Raw genomic sequence first — 21,076 nt, forward strand, 5'->3', positions numbered from 1 at the left:
TTCCCACCTTGATGATAATGGACTGAACCTCAGAACCTGTAAGCCAAATGTTGTCCTTTATAAGATTTGCCATGGTCTTGGTGTCTATTCACAGCAGTAAAACTCTAAGACAGCCCTAGTATCTTACTAATCAGATAACACCTTAAAAAAAAGTCTCCAGGGGTGAGGAATAGCAAATAAGTTCCAATGACTTGGAAGAAGCAGCTTCCATATGAAGATAGTAGTGGGTACATGGGCAGTTTTTAGGAGCTGAAGGCCATAGTTCTAGTAGCAGAAGGGCTGGATTCTATTAACTAGTAAGCTAGAAAAGAATTCCTGGTCCCAGGCAAGATTTATGTCTTAGCTGCATTCACTTAACATTAAGTAGAGAACAGAAGCTTAGCTGTGCTTCTAACACTGGTTCTCAACCTGGGGATTATAATCCCTTTGGGTGTCAAATGACCCTTTTATAGAGCATCCAAAACATAGATCTTTACATTACAATTCAAAACAGTAGCAAAATTACAGTTATGAAATAGTAATAAAAATAGTTTTATGGTTGGAGTCACCACAACACATGGAACTGTATGTGGTTCACCGCATAGGAAGGTTGAGAACCACTGCTTTAATCCATGAACACTGTAAGATAATGCAGGCATGTAATTTTAAGTCTTTTATACCATTATGTTGCTCAAGTTTTGGTACTTGAAAATTGGCTACAAGTGTAACATGCCTCAAATGTATAAGTGGAAAGTCAGTAAAGATAAGAATTTTGAGAATCACCGTAAAATTCAAAGCAGCTTTGGAATGCCTACATGATCATTAGATTGTCATCATCTGGACTCTTAAGGTTCAGAAGGCAGCAAGAACATGAACTGGGAACTAAAGGGAAAGAGACTACTTGCTAAATGTGTTATGTAGTGCATTGAGCTTAGTAAAGTGTGTTCTGTAAATCTCGCAGAAAGCAGAGTTTGTTAAATAATAATTGGGGATACATGGCTGAAAACATTTACAAGTCCTAGTATACCAGTATATGCATTTACTGTCATAATGAAATCCATTGTTTTATATAATATTTTAAAAATTAAAGAGGAAATTAAACTATTAGTGGGGTAATTAGCAACATTAATAAGAAAAATGACAGTGACTGATATATTGATTAATTAGCTTAAAGATTTAATGGACTGGAGAGGTGCCTCCTTCAGTACCGTTTCTGCCGTGCAAACGAGGTCCTGACACATGCTTCCACATGCGTGCTTGCGTGTCCATTTGCACACAAGTGTGCAGGTAACTCACAACAGTGTAATATACAGAGATTGAAAAGTGAGATCTAGATCGTCCCATTGTCTTTTGTTGCTTGAAGTAAAAAGTGAAATATAAGATTAATTGAAGGAAGAACTCTTGAACAAAAGAGAACAGACTGGATACTTTTCCAGAAAAGTTCTTTGCCTTTCCAAAAGATAAAAATGCTAAACATGAGAAATATGTGTGGACCAGTGCAACTGCATCTTAAGATCTCAGATCAAATAAAGGAATAAAATAATCACAGAAAGGATCTTGTCAGGAGAGTATCTGTTTCTCTTCTTTTCTTCAAACCAGAGGACCCCTAAGAAGTTTGAAGTATCAAACAAAATTTGGGGCTGTTATATCTAAATATTTTTGTCACTTTCACCTCTTGAAGATCTAAGTTATCCTTTAATGTAATTTAAAGTTCTCTCCTATCTTACTGAGATTCTATTACTTTTAGTCTTTTTGTGCGTGCATGCGTGCATTTTTTTCTGAAATATCTTCTCTCTGTTTTTACTTTTTAATAGCTTTGGCTGCTACTTTAGTATTACTTGTGTGTGGCTTGTTTATCACGCTGTCACTTGAACTCTTTATGAGAAGGTGTACGCTTCATTTAAGTCGTCACAGCCATCAGGAAGCTGCTTAGGTTCTGTTCTTTGTGTCCTTCCATGTGGCTGCTTTGCGGGGTGTTTGTGGGTTTGGCCAACTCACTGCGTAGAGATACTCAGAACAGAATGGTGTGTGAGTTATCATACGTTACATAACGTCTTATATCGAGAAGACTTTCACTTCGTAGGATGTATTTTGAGCAACTGTGGAATATTGAATAAAGGAAGGAAGCTGAGCATTATTCATGTTTTCAGAGAAACTCATAGAAATAGGAGCTACATTATTTTTCTAGCCAGCATTTGTTCATTTGTTCTTCTCACTGATTCACAAAGCAGGAATTCAGTAGTTCCTGGATGGTAGGCATTGATGAAGGTGTTGGGGAAATAATGACGAATCTGAGCAACAGGAGTCTGCCCATATGTTGCTTACATAAATATTAATTATTCACTGAAGTAAGTTCTGTAGGAGAGCATGACAGAATAGAGCCATAACTAGTTTTCTGGTCAAAATAACAACTATCAATTTTTTTTCTTTTGAGACAGGGTTTCTCTCTGTAGCCATAATTGTCCTGGAACTCATTCTGTAGACCAGGCTTGCCTCGAACTGAGATATCCACCTGCCTCTGCCTCCCAAGTGCCTGGATTAAAGGTGTGCACCACCAGTATAAAACTCGTCACTGACTTTTTTCATTAGTGATGTTACTGGGACTTTTGATATCTCTGATAGCAAGATTGAGATTCTTAAAGTATTGTTTCAGGGATTGATTGTGTTTATTTTTCCCTTTCACCCACAGTGTGTGTGTGTGTGTGTGTGTGTGTGTGTGTGTGTGTGTGTGTGTGTGTGTGTGTGTGTGTGTGCGCGCGCGCGCGCACGCGCGCACGCGCGCACATTGTACATATTTGAGTTTCTTTGAAAACATGAGTAATGCTCAGCTTCATTCGTTTATTCAATATTCCATAGTTGCTCAAAATACATTCTACAAAATGCACATATATGCCGGTACATGTGGAGGCTTGATGTGGATGTTGAGACCCATCCTCAGTTGCTCTTTTACCTTTTTCATTGAGACCGGATCTAGATGAAACCCAGAGCTGCCTGACACAGGCTAGTCTTGGTGGTCAGCGTGCTCTGGGGATCCTGTCTCCACCTTCTGAGTCTGCAGTTATGGTAGCTTACTGCACACATGGCGTGTGTGACAGGTACATTAACTGCTGGGCTCTTCCTGGTGAGTGTACGCTTAGTAAGTCTATATTAATAGTTGTAGAAGTTAGCCACAGTGTAAAAATGTCTGTAACTCATACATGTTGTAGAAGAGACCTTGAAGAAGGGAGGATTCTTCATCTTTGTATTTATAGTTGTTTATATTTCTGTATATTAGATATTAACACCACAAAAATTGGAATTGGTAAAAGCCCAACTACAACAAGAATTAGAAGCTCCAATGCGAGAACGTTTTCGGACTCTTGATGAAGTAAGTAATTAAGGAGAAGAACATCTTCACGTCTCCACAGAAAGCACCCTTCATTTACGCAAACGCTCTGCATGGCAGTCCCTGCATTGGACTCTGAGGCATAATAGGACTGGACTCTTTACCTCTCTGTTCTCTGTTCTTCCATCTAGCTTGGCCTCCTAATGTTTGCTTGACGCTGAAGAAACAGTGCAATGCAAGAGTCTTAGCAGCTACAGTGTACAGTCAGAGTCTTAGCATTAGCACTATATCTGCCGTGAATATTGTTTTTAGATCTCTTTGGCTGACTCCTTAATCTCTTGCAAATCTGCCCCACGTATCACTTTTCACTGAGCCTACTTTGACTACTTCTGGTGCCATTTCTCCACTCAATAGTCCAGCCTGCTTTCCTGCCACTATTTAAACTTTTGGAGTTTACTTAGCTCTAGTTTTTCTCTAGTACCTGTTAGCTTCTAACATGCTACTTTGCTTATTTATTGTTACTTTTGTCGAGTACTTCTAGGGTGGAAGTTGAATGAGTGGAAGAACTGGTTTTCTGTTGACAAGTTCCTAAGAACAGTTCCTAGCATACAATAGGTGAGCTATTTGTCAAATGAAAGGATGCATTTCACATAAGCTGGAGTTGTTCCATTCCCTGTTGCTTTGATAAAACAACGTATAGAAGGAACGGTTTGTTTTGTCTTGCAGTTAGAGAGTCCATCATGGTAGCGAAGGCACAGTAGCAGGATCGTGAGGCAGCTGGCCTTGTCTGCAGCTCTGAAGCAGAATATGACGAAGACTTGTGCTTAGATCCTTTCTCCTTTTCTTTAACCCGGAACCCCAGTACACTGAGAGTGCTACCCTCCCATATAGTAGGTCTCCCCATCTCAGTTACCCTAAACTGGCTAGTCCCTCACAGGTACTCACAGAGCCTAACCACATCTCTGTAATCCTGCAGAGATGTCTGGGAGGCTTTTCCTTCTAGATGATTCTGGATCTGTCAAGTGGACAGTCAATATTAGTGATCACACAATCTCAAAAAGAAAAATACTTGTTTTTTGAGTTGAGACAAGATTTCTTATATTACTAAATGTTTGATAAAGGTGACAGGAATAGAATGCAGAAAAGTAAATTAGGTACTGGCCTAGACATTTTATATGCTTGCTTTAAAAACATATATCAGATCATACATATATAAATTATTAGTGTTCCCTACAAAATGAACCCCTGTAGGAGATTGGAGTAGTCTAAAATACTGCCATTGTGTGGGAGTGGTTGGACAATCCTCTTTTGTAATGATTGATCACCCTGAGTTTTCAAATATGCCTCTAGTAGCGATATATCAGATACCTTATATGCCAGGGTATCTGTTATGCTTTGGCTATAGATTGAATTTTTTGTAAATAAAATTAGCAGTACCAAAGGTAATCAAGGTAAGTGCAAGCAGTTTTGTAGTCACAGTGTGTATTTCATATATCATCCCCATGTTCTTAGCTTATAAATTAGCCTAGAAATCTTGCAGTTAAAAAGTTAAGTCATATTATTTTTTGGGTCTGACTTTCATTATTGCTTAGTTTCATGTCACTTACTGAAATTGAATCTCCCATACAAGACTGCGGCCTAAGTTTCTTGTGGAGTATTTGGAGTGACCGTAGCTTTTATAGATGGTTGGGTGGCAACATTAGAGCACCTTTGGTGTGTTTTTGGTAAATTGGGAGAGTTCAAATGCTGTATATTCTTCAGACTAGTATATTTGAGTTCAACTCTTGCAATATTTGATCAAATCTTAAGTTAGTAAACTAAGTATAACCTTTTTTTCTACCTTGAGTTTATCTTGTCTGACTTTTGGAGAAGACTCTCTTATACCTTGCTGTACTTGTTAAAATCTAGGTGTATTTTGAAAGACACACCGCATTCTTAACTAATATGTAAGTACAGAGGTGGTGATTTTGATGTTATACTTTTATTATTACAGTGAGAATCAGTGAAGACAAAAAAATTACTTGAATGGTAATTTTATTGGTACATTTCAAGGAGGGTACTAATCTGTTTCATTATTCTTTTTCTTTTTTCATGAGTAAAAGTACATGTATGTGGTATGTATGTGTGATATGCGTGTGCATGTGTGGGTATTGGGCACATGTTTAAGTGCATGTGTGGAGACCAAAGTCGATGTTAGGAGTCCATTACACTTTACCTGAGGCAGCTTCTCTTATTTGACCCAGGCTTTACTGATTCTGGAGGTCTGGCTAATGTGCTCCCAGGGTCTTCTCCCTGCCTCCCAGTGACTGCAATTACTAGCAAGCCACCAGGTCCACCATGCATTAACATTGGTTCTGGAGGTCAGAGCCCTTGAGCAGGAAGAATAGTCGTTGCTGAGCCAGCACCTTCCCTCTCATTTGTATTTCTGTTAAGCTTGTTTTTCCTTTGAGAGTGACTGTTAATTCAGCTAAGAAGTATACCGTACAGTGACTTTTGGAGAGCACGAATTTGACTTATAAAGTTGTCATGCCCTGCAATCTCTCTGTAATTTAGGAAGTGGAAAGGTACAGAGCTGAATACAACAAGCTCCGCTACGAGCACACATTCCTCAAGTCAGAGTTTGAACACCAGAAGGAAGAGCTTACTCGTATTTCAGAAGAAGAAAAAATGAAATACAAGTCAGAGGTAGGTAATTGGTTACACTGGTTTATAGCAGAGATTGTACGAGTGAGTGAAATTTTATGACTATATATTTTTATAAATTCCAAATTAAAATAGATTGTGTAATTATGTTTTATTAGTGAAAAATTTGTTTTCTTTTGTTGTTTGTCAGCAATTTCCTGTGAATGTTTTCCTTTGGCTGTTTATTTCATTTTCTGTTTTATTTTGCCCTAGCCAGTGGAGAGGGATATATCACATAGTCTCATGTTGCTCATGGCTATGGAGAGAGAGTTTTCTCTGTAAATATTACTTACGTGACTCCTTATTTAGTATTGTTCTCTCTATTTAGGACCAAACCAGGTAGCTCTAGTTTACGCCTTTGTGCCAGGTCCATGCTGCTCTAAGCGTAAGCCTCCCTCTCATTGGACGCCGGCAACTGCAGTGCTCGCTCCACACAGCACGCACTGATCTTTTGTCTGTTGCTTTCAGCGGTCCTGCCTCAGCCTGCAGTTTGTCTTCTCCTTCTGCTGAAACTGCTTCCCCTTCATTCTCCAGCTTGCTCTTTGATGATTTTTATTATAGAAGGGGACAAATACAATTCTACTTTAACACCCATAAAGCTAGGCTGGTATTTGTAGCAGTGTGCTCCATGCTATACAGAAAGAGCAGCTACACACTATTGATATCATTGTGTTTATTTGGGATGAAAATATTTGTACTTTTAGTTGTTACCAAATATTTGTAATGTTTTAGGCATCTGAAAAAGCTAAGAGAACAATATTTGGCTTAGGCTGACTTATTTTTATCAATGAGCAGTTTCTTAGTTGTTCCATAAATAAGAAACTATCTAGATTCTTCATCATTTGAGTTTTTAACACAATAGTCTTTGAACATTCTGGATATTTAAAGTGAGTTTCATATTTAGCTGTTTATTTTTCTCTTACAGTTTTATTTGTCTTGTTTGGCTATAATTTCATTTTAATATTAATAGTAAGATGAGAAAAGACTTATTTATTCGAAATTTAGGAAGCCGAGGCACAAGATTTGTCAAAACATTCATAGGCATTAGCTAGCTTAACAGTAGAATGTAGATATCCCGTTTTATATCTCAGCTCTCATTTAGAGTTTTAAGTTTGAAATTATCAGTGATTTGAGATTATCACTCTTGATCACTGGCCATCCCATGGCTTCAATTTTACTAAGAGTTGAGCTGATGGATACAGTTTGTGATTGTAAAAGGCTTCATTCAGATATGTAAGTAAGTGGACTCAGTGGCCCGTGGGCCTTCTGTTGTAGAAAGGATGCCCACGTCCACGTCACATGCAGGGTCGGTATGTTAAGAGGAGTGCCGAGGTTTTCATGGTTCTCAGTGCTGTAGGTTAGACCTTGCTTTTGGAATCAGTTGGTGGGGTTACTTTATAGTGATTGTATGTCTTATTCAGTCTCCTGATTTTGTTGGTTTTGTTGTCATTGATATAAAAATGTTACTACTAATATATTTTTCTCTTAGAAAAGACCAAATAATTTTGAAAATTTAGATATTTTAAGGGCTATTATAGAGTCTAGAAAAGACTTTCTGCTCCTCCCTGTCCCCAATTCGTCACTTACTGTAGTGTTTCAGTTACTGTGCACTAGTATAGTACTGTAGACAGTAAAACTTGGTGAGGCAACTGTGGTTTATGAAACAGCAGACAGTAATTTCAACTAGAGTTTATAGGAATAACAAATATAATTCCAGAGTTTCCAAGTGGAGTTTTACCTCTGCCACCCTCCTGTTTACAGTTTAGAGTGGTATAAATATATGAATTTATAGAGTACAATTCAGGCATGTATTGTCAATCGTACTTATGCCCTTTGCTGCATTGCCTTTCTATAACCAGATTGAAGTTTTAGGCCGTCCGTTGGGTAAGTTTGCCAGCAGCGTATGTATGCTTGCTTCATGTTTGTGCGGCTCAGGGTAATGGTAACGTGTAGCAAGTCCCATACATTTCCAGACCTTGTCATTATTACTGCAGTCTGCTATTGTGATCTGTCTTTGTAATTGTTTTGGGGTGCTCTGATATGACCTGCTCATATCAGAGACGGAATGTAACAAGAAATGTTGTAGAGTAAATATAGCATTGACTGACTGTTCTTTCATCAGTCTCCCTGCCCCCTTAGCCATGATAATAAAATTAGGCCAGCTAATACTTTACAGAGGCTTCTAAGTATTCAAGGGAACATTAATCCAAACGTTAGAAATGCTTAAATCTTACAGAGAAAGTGTGTTAACACCCAAGACAGTCCAAAGCTGGACTGCTTAACAGTTAGTCAGATTTTAGCAGTCATACTGCAGTAGTTAGCAAAGGAAAGGTTTCTGAGGGAGTTTAAAACGCTGCTCTAGTGAATACGCACGAGTGATAAGAAAGTGAAACAACCCATGTAGAAAGAGTTTTAGTTGCCTGGATAGATGATCAGATGGCTGGGGCACTTCTTTAAGTCAGAGAATAATCTGGACCCTAAACCTTCTCAATTTTATGAAGGCTGAAGAAGGTATGTGTTGTGTGTCAGTTGTCTTTCTCTTGTAACAAATTCCTGAGATTGATCAGTTTATAAAAAGAAAAGTATTATTATTTTGGCTAAAGGTTTTGGAGATTTCAGTTTGCGAGTGGTTTGTTCCTTTGCTTTAAGCCTATAGCACACACCATTATGGAGGCAACCCAGGCAGAAGAACTGGTGGCTTCGTGGCTAGTAGGAAGGGGGAAGAGCAAGAGGAAAGGCTGAGGCCTCCTTGGAGAGGCGACAGGAAGACCACTTAGCTCACCTCCGTCTGAAAATGTTCACCAACTCCCAGTGACTAAAGCGGGAGTGAGCCTTTCACACATTGGTCTGGGAGAAAACTAAACTGTAGGTGCAGATCTAAACTGTAGGTGTAGATAAGCCACAGAAAAACACTTTGAAGCTAGTGGAATTTTGTTTATAAGATTTAAGGAATGTTCAGTGGTTAAACCATTAGCTGCTTTTCCAGCGGACCTGTATTCAGCTCCCAGCAACCACATGGTGGCTCACAAGCATCTGTAATGGGATCTGATGCCCTCTTCAGACACACAAATGTACATGCAGATAGAGCACTCATATACATAAATACCTCTTAAAAAAAGAAGTGTGTGTGTGTGTGTGTGTGTGTGTGTGTGTGTGTGTGTGTGTGTGTATGATTAAAGGGAAGACTCTGGAGAAAGAGACAGGCAATTCTGTGAATTGAAGGCCAGCCAGTACTACAAAGTGAGATTCTTGTCTATAGATTGATAGGTAGGTGGGTAGGTAGGTGGGTGGGTAGGTAGGTAGGTAGGTAGGTAGGTTGGTTGGTTTAAAGAGGGAGACTTCGTAACATAAAAGTTCAGCAAGGTGTGTAGAAGCTGTAGCTAGCTGAAATGATGATGGTGGCTATAACTAACAGTAGACTTTGACATAAGTGAAGTTTCTTTCTGTTGGATGAAGATGCTGTTTAGCGCTTTAAAGAGAAGTCAATGCCTGGCATCAAAGAATAAACTTACTTTCTAGTTTAGAGCAGATGAAGCTGGGGAAGTGGAAGCCAATATTCATTTCCTGTTCTGAAAATTCTGAGGTCCTTAAGGATTAGACTGAAATCTGTTCTGTCTGTGCCCTGTAAGGGAACAGTGAAACCTAGATGGCAATGTACCAGTTTGTGACATGATTTACTGAATACATTAAGCTTGTTGTTGAGACCTACTGCTTAGATAAAAGGCTTCCTTTTTAATAAGATCAATTTTAATCAATATCTATTATGTAGCCTATGGAATAAGGATAGGTTTTGGTTTTCAAGTTGTATTATTTAAGAAATATACTTCAGAAAGTTATGATTCCCATCGATAGTAATGCCTCTGAGTCTGGGTAGACTAAATCAGAAACCTTATGGAAATAATTCTTCATTTGAGTGCCAGTAAGAACATTTGTGATTCATAGGAGGGGATTAAAATAGTAACATTAACAAGGGTTTGTGAGAAGCTGATTCTAGTCCTCATGGAAGACTGAGTGTTTCAGGACTAGTGGGCATAGTTAGTAACTGCTGAGGGGCTGTAACTAGTAACAGTGCTCAGAGTGAACAGGGAGGTGTGACTTAATTTTTGCAGTTTCACAATAGAACTTGAGTAGCAGAAGAATGACTTCTTATGGATAAGTAAAGAGGGTCCCTGGCCCTCTGTGGCAGGGATTGAACCTCTTGCAAAGCAGATTAGCACTGCTACTGAGCCACCCCCGCAGCCTAAGAGAGTGTTTCCTGAAATGGAGTGTCGTACAGCAATACAGGGCTTACAGTACTGTATCAACCTAGTTGGTGAAGCAGTGTAGAATTCACAAAGGGATCCACACAATAAGCAGAAAAGAAGATGTCTTTATTTTTATAAAATAATGTTACGCTTTCTTACATTTGGCTGTAAGTATGAAAACTTCATAAGGATGAAATGCTGGAGCTGCGTATGTAGACATTGAAGTTCAGAACTGGGAGAGGCCATGACATTGGACTTGACAGACACACTAGTATCTTGCAGGGTAGTCCCTGGGTATTTAGTTAATTACTAGTTAGTGCCTCTGTATGAGCCAGAGAAGGAATGAAAAACAGACAAAGCAAAGCCCTGTGTTGCTGTACGACACTCCATTTCAGGAACCACTCTCTCAGGCCGCGGGTGGGGGTGGCTCAGTAGCAGTGCTAATCTGTTCTGCAAGAGGTTCAGTCCTGCCACAGAGGGCCAGGGACCCTCTCTATTGGTTCAGACAAAGCAATACCCAGAGCTCACATGGAACTGGTCCAAATGTATTGTTACATCAGCCAGGATGGGAAATCCTTTAATGCACGATGCATCGAGTTAGTTGTAGACTAAATAAATGTCTCCGGTTCTAGCAGGTATACAGGTGAGGCCTGAAAAGATCAAATGTGTGACGATATCCTAACTCTATCCCTGGATAAAGAGCCAAAGGAATATAAAGGAAATCAAAGACCTAGCACTAAAAAACAAATTCAGGATCTGGTATCCATTGGTCAACTTGCAGCTAATAATTGATTTTACTTTTAAGGAGAACTTACCAGGTCTCTATAATATTTAATATACATTCCAGTACTTTCTAAATCATAGGACCAGCATTTTCCTAATACCAAAGTTAGTCCTTCTGAGCATAAAGTACTCTCACACCCGGCCCTGCTGTTGTAGTGAGCAGTGCAGGGCCTATGGGCTTCTCTCTCCACCAGGCAGTCGTGAGGTGCTGTGCCCTTAACCTGCTGTGTTTCATCAGAGAAGGTGTGTGGTACAGGCATTACCGTTATTCAGTGATGCTTGTACTGTCCTTTCTTTTCACCAGTGGTTTTATAAGATGCAAAGGAAAACACATTTTATTTTTGATTTAGAGTCCCAAAAACAGGCTATTTCAAGATTTAATTGAAATAATTTGTCTCCTATCATTTAGAAGGTTCTAAAACTAAATGTAAGATAGCAATAGATGCCAACACTGAGATAATAGATATTATACTGTATCATTATCTGATAACAAAGGATTTATTTTTTAAAAAACCCAAGGTGGGCATGATCATACATGCTTATAATCCTAGCACTCGAGAGACTGAGTCAGGTGAAGTAAGAGTTCAAGGTCAGAGGTCGGGCTCAGTGGTTAAGAATAGACACTGCGGGGCTGGGGATTTAGCTCAGTGGTAGAGCGCTTACCTAGGAAGCGCAAGGCCCTGGGTTCGGTCCCCAGCTCCAAAAAAAAGAACCAAAAAAAAAAAAAAAAAAGAATAGACACTGCTCTCATAGAAACAGTGAATTTGGTCCCCAGCAACCATCTTGAGTGGATTATTACTGCCTGTGACTCCAGCTCCAGGGAATCTGACACTTTCTTTTGGCTTTTGCCAGCCAGCACCTATACTCCAGTGCATATTTGTATGTGTGCACATGCACTCGCGCAAACACACACACACACACACACACACACACACACACACACACACACGCACGCACGCTCTCTCTCTCTCTCTCCAATACACATAATTAAGAAATAAAATATTTTAAAAGTTTAAGCCGAGCCTTGACTACATAGAAGCCATCTTAGACTATGTAGGATATTGTTGTTTCAAATAACTTAAGCAATAGTTGAAGACACTGTTTGCAGAAGGAGGTAAGAATGGCAGCATTCTTTCAAGCCAGAAGGAAGTGTAGGAGTAGCTTTAAAACACTGAAAAACCAAGTCTAGGCGCTTGGTCGCACAGCTTACCTATTTCTGTATGCTCTACCATAAAGACAATAAGAGAAGGATGGATTCCAGCATTTAAGTATACTACCTTTCCCTGTGTGCGCCTCAGGGTTACTGAGTGATACTATTGTCCTTTGAAAAAAAGCCATCTACTCTTTGAAATCCCTGATCTGTTCCTGTCCTTTATACTACCTCAGCTTTAGAAAAGCAAAATTGTTTAATATCAAACGTCTTACCTGTCAAGCAAGTTTTTGTTCTAAAGAGAATAAAGTAAGTGTGAGTGGAACTTCAGTATAGGCAGATTTGGACAGACGTCAAAGAAGAGAAATTAGAGAAAGACCTTTGCAGATTGAGAGGAAGAACTGCGATAGAAACGAATGAAGGACATGGAGGAAAATGGCATGTGACTGTGATTAACAGTGGAGGGAAAGACAGAACTGAGGGTGTGTGCAAGCCTGCGCCCAGATGAGTGAGCCAGGGGTGCTGTTGTGGCAGGGGTTGGGTAGAATAGAACAGGCTCTCCCATTGCAGAGGACACAAAGACTTAGTACTTACTGTACAAGTCATTAAGGAGCTCAGTAGTCAGAAAGCAGCGGTAAACAGTTTGGGTAGGAAGGGTTTTGATAGTGAATTGTGGTTGAGGAGTTATATAATTCTAATCTAGAGTGTCGTTTGCTAGTTGTCGTTGCTTCAGCTGCTGTTGCAGGTATCAGACCAGTGCCTCTCAGCATACATTTAAAAATATATTTTATATTTATATATAAATATATTTATATTTTATGTTTAAATATATTTAAATATATTTTATATTTAAAATGGGCACTGCAAAAGTGTGACTACTGACTTTGTCTCTCACTTGAGGACACTGTTGTCTAAAGTTGTGCTATACCTTGTCTTTCCCTAGCTGAGCCACCCTACCTGTATTGATAGTGTATTAAACTGTTTGCAGCCAAGGATGTAGCTTAGTGGTAACGCGTTGTCTGCATCACTGTCCAAACAAAATGTGTGTTTGAATTACTTTATGGAAATGATAAACACTATGGTACAGAATCACCCAGCCTAAGCCCTTCATTTAAACTGAAGCTGAAATAAAAGCAGTGGCTTACCAGGGGTATTCAGGAAACCATAAAACAATATAGGCTAGCTCCATTGCCCTTGATTGCCTTCTAGAAGTTGAAGGCTGTTGCTGAAGACACCACATATTTTTGTCCCAGGACTTGAGGAATCAAACTGGTACTGAGCTGGAAGGCTCTTTCCTGAGGTCTAGCTCCCATAGGTTTTTAAGGTGCTCTGCAAGCTGCCGAGAAAGAGAAGTAACCATCAGTTGCCCCCAGCTGTAAAGCCTGCGCAGTACAATAACCGCTGGCCAAGCAGCTGCTGCTACAGTGCAGAAGTGGCACTTGTATCTTGGGGGTAACCCAGTAGTCATCTTATGGGACTTCAAGGCCTGCTCAGTAGGAGTAAGTGCATGCCTACTACTGTAAACCCAGCTACGATCCCATGGAAAGGCATACACTGCAGAGGGTAACCTACTGATACTTATCTAAATAAATGGAGCTTTCAGATGTTCTAAATGTTTACCTTTAGGGAAATATGTCTCTCATAGGGAAATATATCTCTCATCCTTCATCAAAGAAGCTTCTTCTGCAGAAGATGGAGGGATGGCACATAGATTTATATCTGGTCAAAATGAGAGAGTATGTGACTGGGATGCACAACCCTGGTTGGGACCTCTACAGCACAACCTCTATACCTAAGACTCATAAAGCATCATGGAAGAGGGGCAGAAAGGTTGTAGAGGCAGAACCAGGACAATGGCTGTGAGAAAGTAATTTCTAGACATGCCAAGGGTGCTACGTTCATGAAATCTCAACTGCGTGGTTGCCTGCATGAGACTTACATCACTCAACATGCCAGAGTAGGTGGGGGAAATTTTCTCAAGGCTCTACCCTCGTGAGAACTTAGAGGCAGTCAGTGGCTGCTGAGGGAGGGAGAGTCTGGTTTCTCCAGAGATCAGAGACCTGACAAGTTCTGCATTCAAAGTGGTCAGCCTTGCATACATGTGCATATGTGCAACAGTAACTGGACTCAGTAGGTTTATGTATGTATGAAAATGACATAAATACGGTGTGTGTATATAGGAAACTTTTTAAAAGTTAAAGATAATATAACTTAACACAGACTCATATAGTTAGTTCCTCAAATAGGAAGAAGAAACTGAATAAATGTAGTTCAAGAACAATTCTGGGAGAAAATTATTCTACATAAAATATTGGTGAGGGAATAGGAAAGATGAATTAATTATATGTTTTCTGTTTATTTGGTGCTTTTTGTTGTCACGTTGTTTTTTTGAAGGGAGTGGGCACGGTGCCTGGAATTGAAACCCATGGTTTTGGCATACTAAGTTAGTGTATCACCCAGCCCTTAGTTGGACTTTTGATGCTTATCTTCATGGGTGAGTTTCTTCTCGAAAATATGTTTAGATACTGGATATTTTCATCTTTATACCCTGTTAATATCTTTAAAGTCCATCATGTACAAATTCAAACTTGGAATCCCTAAATTGTAGGGCTGATAAAAAGATCAAAGAGAACCTTACTTGGCGTTTTAAAGATGAGGAAACAGCCCATGGAAGCTCTCAGTTCTTAACTTCCTTGAGAGCTCAGCCAGCCTTGTCTGTGTGCCAGAGCATTCCCTTAGTGTCCTTGTGACTTAGATTGAGCCTTCAATATTCATTCTGGTTATAAATAGCTATTGGTCTTGCTTTTTGCAGTGGTTCAATTGAATAATAAGGGTAACCCTGCTATAGAGAAATAAATAGAAAAGAATTGCTGATGGGGCTGGGCTTGTACCTCACTGTAGAACACTGATGTATCTTGTTCAAGGCCTTGGTACAATCCCTGGCACCACTTAGAAGATGGAGATTAAAATGAAAAAGAAATAAAACTTAAAAGCAGATGTGGTGATAAGTTACACTAAACTAGGAAGAAATCACCAAGAAAGGGGGCAGGGATTTCTATTCTCAGTGCTTAGTCCCTTCATCCTTAGCAGCAAGGGGCCTCTGCGATGCCTCAGGTCTTAGGAAACTGTGGAACCCACGGATTTGGAAGCATGTGGCATCTGTTATGGAAGAGAATTCTATTGTATTTTGCCTCTGAGTTCCTTAGTGACTGTGATAAACCTTGGAATAGTGAACATGATAAGACCTAGGCTATAATTACAGTTAGGGCTTTAATAAACTTGGCCATTACTTTAGAAGTTCATTGATTGTATTTGTGTTTATTTATACAGATTTTGTGTGAATTGGTTCCTCACAAACAGATGGTTTAGTAGCCTAGACATAGCCAAAGAATTAAGTAGAGTAAGCCAAACCAGTAAGGAGAACTTTAGGAGCGGTCATTGAATTGGCCTTGCATGAATTTTTATTGTGGGCTTGTGAAGTTTATGTGTTTTAAATAATTATTTTATTGTAGTATTTACAACTTTGAATTTTAGTCAGCATCTGATTAAGCCCTGTGCCAGACACTGTGGGGAGAGAAGGAAAAATAGGGCAATGTCCTTTCCCTTAAAATTGAGTCATGCTGAGTACAGAATGAGGAACGTGACATTTTAGATGTTTTTCCTTTTTACTTCATTTCCACACCTGAGCTTACATGTTGTGCAGTTTTTAATTTTAATTTACTGACTTGTAAAGCATGTTCATGACTGAAAATTCAATAATTTAGAGCTCATATACTTCCTTTCCAATTATTAGGTTGCACGACTGGAGAAGGATAAAGAGGAACTACATAACCAGCTGCTTAGTGTTGATCCCACAAGAGATAGCAAACGAGTGGAGCAACTTGTTCGAGAAAAAACCCATTTGCTTCAGAAATTGAAAAGTTTAGAGGCTGAAGTAGCAGAATTAAGGGCTGAGAAAGAGAATTCTGGTGCTCAGGTAGAAAATGTCCAAAGAATACAAGTGAGGCAGTTGGCTGAGATGCAGGCCACTCTCAGATCCTTGGAGGTAAGGTTTTAATTGCTTCCCAGTAGAGTATGGCATAAGTTTTAAAAGTGCACTTGACAAGCCTTTGGTTTTTAGAACATAAATAAATGCTTGGTGATCTAATGCTGACGCATTCGTGTCCTCCCAAGTGTGTGTGCAAAGAAGAGAGGTTTGATTGGCTGTGCTTCTTTCTACCTTTATGTCTACATAGATTCATTCTTTGGGAGTCACCATCTGAGTGAAATGCTTTAACGTTTAAAATGTCACAGAATAGAATATAAAAATATCCTTTAAATTTTCAAGACTAGAGTCATCTAAAAACAAAGACAAAGAATAATTATTTTGAAATCATAAACTTCTTTTTTTCTTTTCTTTTCTTTTTTTCGGAGCTGGGGACCGAACCCAGGGCCTTGCGCTTGCTAGGCAAGTGCTCTACCGCTGAGCTAAATCCCCAACCCCAATCATAAACTTCTTACACTAGAATTAAAAACCTTCAAGTCATAAATTCTATTTGAGTAGACATATTATATGTAACTTAAAACAGCTCTCTAGCCAAAGTGATAAAGTTAGCTGACTACTAATGCATCCAGATCTTTACTGAATTCTTTCCCTGAGCTCATTAGAGAAGAAAACAGAGCCACACTGGGACTTCTGGGAACTCACTCAGGCCTCCGTTGTACTCAGACAAGCCTCTTAGTTTCTGGGGCCTAAGATGGCGCAGATACTACTTTTTGTTTTCATTTATTCTGGTCAGTTTGTTTTTCCTCCTTTGAGATAGTTATGAAATGGTTGATCTGGAAGGAAATTGTAGGCACATGGTTTGTAATTAGTCTTCAATTTCAAAATACAAAATGACAATGAGGTGATCAACTGGTCCATGGAATATGTTAGTAAGTTTTGAAGAATAGAAGTCACTTTGGGTGGTGGGGTGGGGAGGGTGAAGTCTATGGCAGTCCTTGTTGATCTCCAGAATTAAGCTGGTTAGAGTCATTGACCATCAGACTTAAGCCAGCTTACAGTAAGAGAGTGCAGGTTGCCGGTTTGCACTCCTTAATATATTGGCATAGTGGCAGAGTGAGGGGAAGGTTGCAGTTGAATATAGTCTGGTCCCAGTGTGAAGTTTGACCAAGGTCGTCTAGAGTGAATATTTTCTGGGTAAGCTGAGTGATGGCTCATTTGGGACATTTTTCAGAAGAGCCCGTATTTATTTTTTATCATCTGTCAGATGGAATGAAAGACATATACATGCAACAAATAATATTTTTCTCTAATATTTCACAGCTCTTGTTGTACACAAAAAATACCATTTTATATTTGAAGAAAATAATTGTTCTCTGACTTATTTTCTGAATAAAGTCCTTTTTTAATAAAGTAAACATGCATAGAAAACATAAACCTGAAGTTTATCCTGTAAGTTCAGAAACACTCATTTTATTTATTGTCAGTAGAAATGTTTCAAAGCTTTTAGTTTTTTCTCTCTGGTAAGGGTACTTTGAGTATCACTTTGAGGAAATTTATGACAATTTAGTGACTTAATTGAGTGGTAAGGTCAGAAGCCTCTTTGCCTGTACTTCCGAAGGCTCCAGGACAGTTGAGAATTTGTCTGTCCCTTCCTTTGGTTTAAAAAAAAAATCTCCATTGATTGTGGATTTTCCACTGTTTTATGTTCATTTCTCTTGTGTGCACATACACACGTGTGAGGCCTGTGTACCACGCACATGTGCAGCAGTCAGAACAGCTGCTGAGACTTGGTGCTTGCCTTCCACCATGTGGGGCCTGGGGATCCAAGTGAGGTTGTCAGGCTTGGTAGCAAGCACCTTATCCACTCTGTGGGCATTGTAAGCCTTCGTGTCCACTTTCTAAAATACTCTTGCATAGCTAGAAAGTCTAAAAAATGTTAGAATTATGTCAGCATTCCCACATTAAGGTATGCAGGTACTTTATCTCCTGGAGGAAATGAATTTGAGTTCTACAGGTCCATGTAAGAAAAGTTACTTCAGAACATGTTAATGTTGCTTAAGTTTTGAATAATTAATTTTTGTGTTTGATTGCACAGGCATTTTAGATTATGCTTATTTTTAATATTATATGAAAGATTATGAATATATTTTAAAATCTTTTGTCTTGAAAGGCTGAAAAGCAGTCAGCTAAACTACAGGCTGAACGCCTAGAAAAAGAGCTACAATCAAGCAACGAACAAAACACCTGTTTAATTAGTAAATTGCATAAGGCTGACCGAGAAATAAGCACGCTGACTAGTCAGGTGAGTTGCTGTCCTTTGCTTCATCAGGAGAGCTTGCAACTGCACAGGGATAAAGAAATTTGGTGTTCGAATAATCTCTGTGTTGAAACATTTTTTGACCTATCATTTTATCTTTTAACTGGGATGATTTCCAGCTGGTTTCTGTGTTTTCTACACATGCAGAACACCTTCAGGTCTTCCTCAGCCATCGGCGTCAGGCTTCCTTCCTATCGCCTCACTGCTCCCTCACTGACTTTCTTAGAAAGAGCTCATTCTCCCTGGGGTCTCTACTTTTCATGAGCTTCCCCCACATAGTTACATACCTTGCTTTCTCCCTTTCTGTAGTGGGAACCTAAAAGAGGCCTGACTCCCCTGTCTTCAAATAGTAAAATAGTATTTCCTCTCTTACCCCCTTCCCATATATATATATATATAAAATTTATTTTGTATGTGTGTCTGCGTCTATGTGTTGCTTTGCATGTGTGTCTGGTTCTCAAGGAAGCCAGAAGAGGGCCTAAGACCCCCTTGACTAGAATTACGGATAGCTGTTCACCGCTGTATAGGTTCTGAATTTTTGCACAAACATCAAACTGAGACATTTCCCTAGTCCTTGTTTGTTTTTGTTCTTTTTAAAGTCTCTCCTTACCAGTTTGTCCTGTAACTGAATGTCAGCTCCATGATAGCAAACATTGCTTTTCACTACAGAACTTTTAGCCTCTGGGAAAGCACACTCACATAGTAGATTCTTGTTAATATTTGTTCAGTAATTTTAACACCATGATTTGCTTATAAAATCCTTATCCTTAAAAATGTAACTTGACTGTTAAGTCATCTTTATGTCATAAAGTTTTTTTCTCAAATGAGGAAAGTATTTTATGGAAGAACGCTTTGTAGTCAGGCAGACTGAATGTAAGGTTTTTTTGTTTAATTAGCTCTGACTTTGGTATTTCTTCTTTGAAACTTTGGTATGTACTTCCATAAACATATATGTAGACTTGTGGAAAAATTAAATGAGGTATTATATACAAAGTACATGTCATAAATTCTAACAAATATTCCCTAACACACTGTTGTTTTCAGCTGTGGACCTTTGTAAGATCTTGAAAATAAGATTGGTTTCCAAATCAGGGCAGTCATTTTATGTTTGTCAGAGAGGTTATGTAAAATCACAGTTAAAAATCCAGGATGGCTCAAAGGTTAAAAAAAAAAAAAAAACCACTTATTCACTGTGGCCTAGTAGAAATGTATGTGCTTTAACTAAAGACACTGTCTAGCCATTATATATTTGTTGGCCAAGAATTTCTTGAGATGGCTTGTGTGCGGTGTATAGACTGAGAAGAGACAAGGTCACCACAGCCTAAGTGTTATGGTTCCACTGGAAAGGTATTTCTTACCGTGAAGTTAGACTACAGTCTATTGTCCTTTTTCCCTTTTAAATGGATTAATTTTGTTATTTGACAATTTTATATATGTGAGTATTCTGTCCCTCTACCTGCATTTATCTTCCTCTCATCTCTACCCCACCCCTACCTCTGCCAGTCCCTTTCTTGGAATCTTGACTTTGAATTTTGTTTTGTGACCCATTTAGTTTAACCAGGGTCATCTGTGGGACACATGGATTGGAACTGTCCACTGGAGCCTGGCAGGGTCATCAGTGGGTATATAATTGGAGGCAAGAACTTCCTTCCTTTAGAATTCTTTCCACTCTCCTGTTAATAGGTGTTTTGTATAGGTGTTCATACTCTCTTTGTTTTCACTGTAGCCATGTAACAATCCCCTTATCTTAGTCTCTTTCTTGTCATCCTGGAACTCACACTGTAGACCAGACTGGCCCTAAACTCACAGAGGTCTACCTGCCTCTGCCTCCCCAGTATAGGGATTAAAGGTGTGCACCACTGCACCCAGCTCCCCTTTTCTCCCCTTCTTCTCCCCACCTCCCTTTTTGTGGAATTAGTAGTGGAAGTTATGCTTCTGTGTGTGCTGGCCAAGCACTCTACCAATGAATTACATTCCCAACCATAGTTATTAAGGTGTTTAATTTTAGATACTATTAGTTTATAGGTTTAAATTTAGCTTATGTTTAGGAATTATGCCGTTCTGGACTAGGTAATGAAATACAAAGGAGAGATCATGGGCTTTGAACATATTTTGAATCCTAACTCATTTTATTTCTAGTGTAGCCTTAAATAAGAAAATAAACAATATAAAGAAAATGTGTGTGTGTGTGTGTGTGTGTGTGTGTGTGTGTGTATAATTTTGTGACTGATCAGTAACTGTAACCTTAGACATGCTATTTCATGTTTTTAACATTCTGTTTATTTCATTGGGATCCAATTTCCTAAGTGCAACAAACACCTTTTCTGTTGATCACTAACAATTCTTCCAACTTTCTATAGTATAAACCCCACTAGAAATCAGTTAGTGATGTGGCTTTCTACCTGACTTGTGTCAGCAGATAGAAATTAAATGTCTACATGATAAGAATTTAGCAAAATTTTAACAGCACCTCCCCCTCCAACTAAACATATAAAACACAAAGTAGTAAATTCAGGATATAGGGAATTCTCAGGTTTTTCTTCAAGTCCTTTATAGATTGTTTTCAGTTTTGTTCAACAGGATTGAGTATTCAGTATTTACAGTACATTGT

At 39.0% G+C, this 21,076-nt stretch overlaps 1 protein-coding gene and 1 long non-coding RNA gene across 13 annotated transcripts in view; both read left to right on the plus strand.

Annotated features, from left to right (window-relative positions):
- Cep83 (centrosomal protein 83) overlaps positions 1–21,076 on the plus strand; it is a 109,174-nt gene that overhangs the window by 39,230 nt on the left and 48,868 nt on the right. For 8 of the 12 annotated variants that reach the window (XR_015624320.1, XR_015624321.1, XM_087558468.1 and 5 more), the window contains exons 4-7: positions 3,254–3,346; positions 5,858–5,989; positions 15,957–16,208; positions 18,319–18,450. Coding sequence is in view for 10 of the 12 variants with exons in the window: in XM_087558468.1 (XP_087414594.1) it covers positions 3,254–3,346; positions 5,858–5,989; positions 15,957–16,208; positions 18,319–18,450 (609 nt within the window). In the remaining 2 variants the exon portion in view is untranslated. The remainder of the gene's footprint in view (positions 1–3,253; positions 3,347–5,857; positions 5,990–15,956; positions 16,209–18,318; positions 18,451–21,076) is intronic. The other 4 variants (XM_087558472.1, XM_087558473.1, XM_087558475.1 and 1 more) reach the window with 1 other exon arrangement.
- On the plus strand, positions 9,328–11,748 carry LOC148004625 (uncharacterized). The gene is made up of 2 exons (XR_015625257.1): positions 9,328–10,142; positions 10,715–11,748. It is a non-coding gene; the product is annotated as an uncharacterized LOC148004625 (long non-coding RNA).

This window comes from Rattus norvegicus, chromosome 7, assembly GCF_021556685.1.
Source record: "Rattus norvegicus strain SHRSP/BbbUtx chromosome 7, alternate assembly SHRSP_T2T, whole genome shotgun sequence".
In the NCBI taxonomy this organism is placed as follows: domain Eukaryota; kingdom Metazoa; phylum Chordata; class Mammalia; order Rodentia; family Muridae; genus Rattus; species Rattus norvegicus.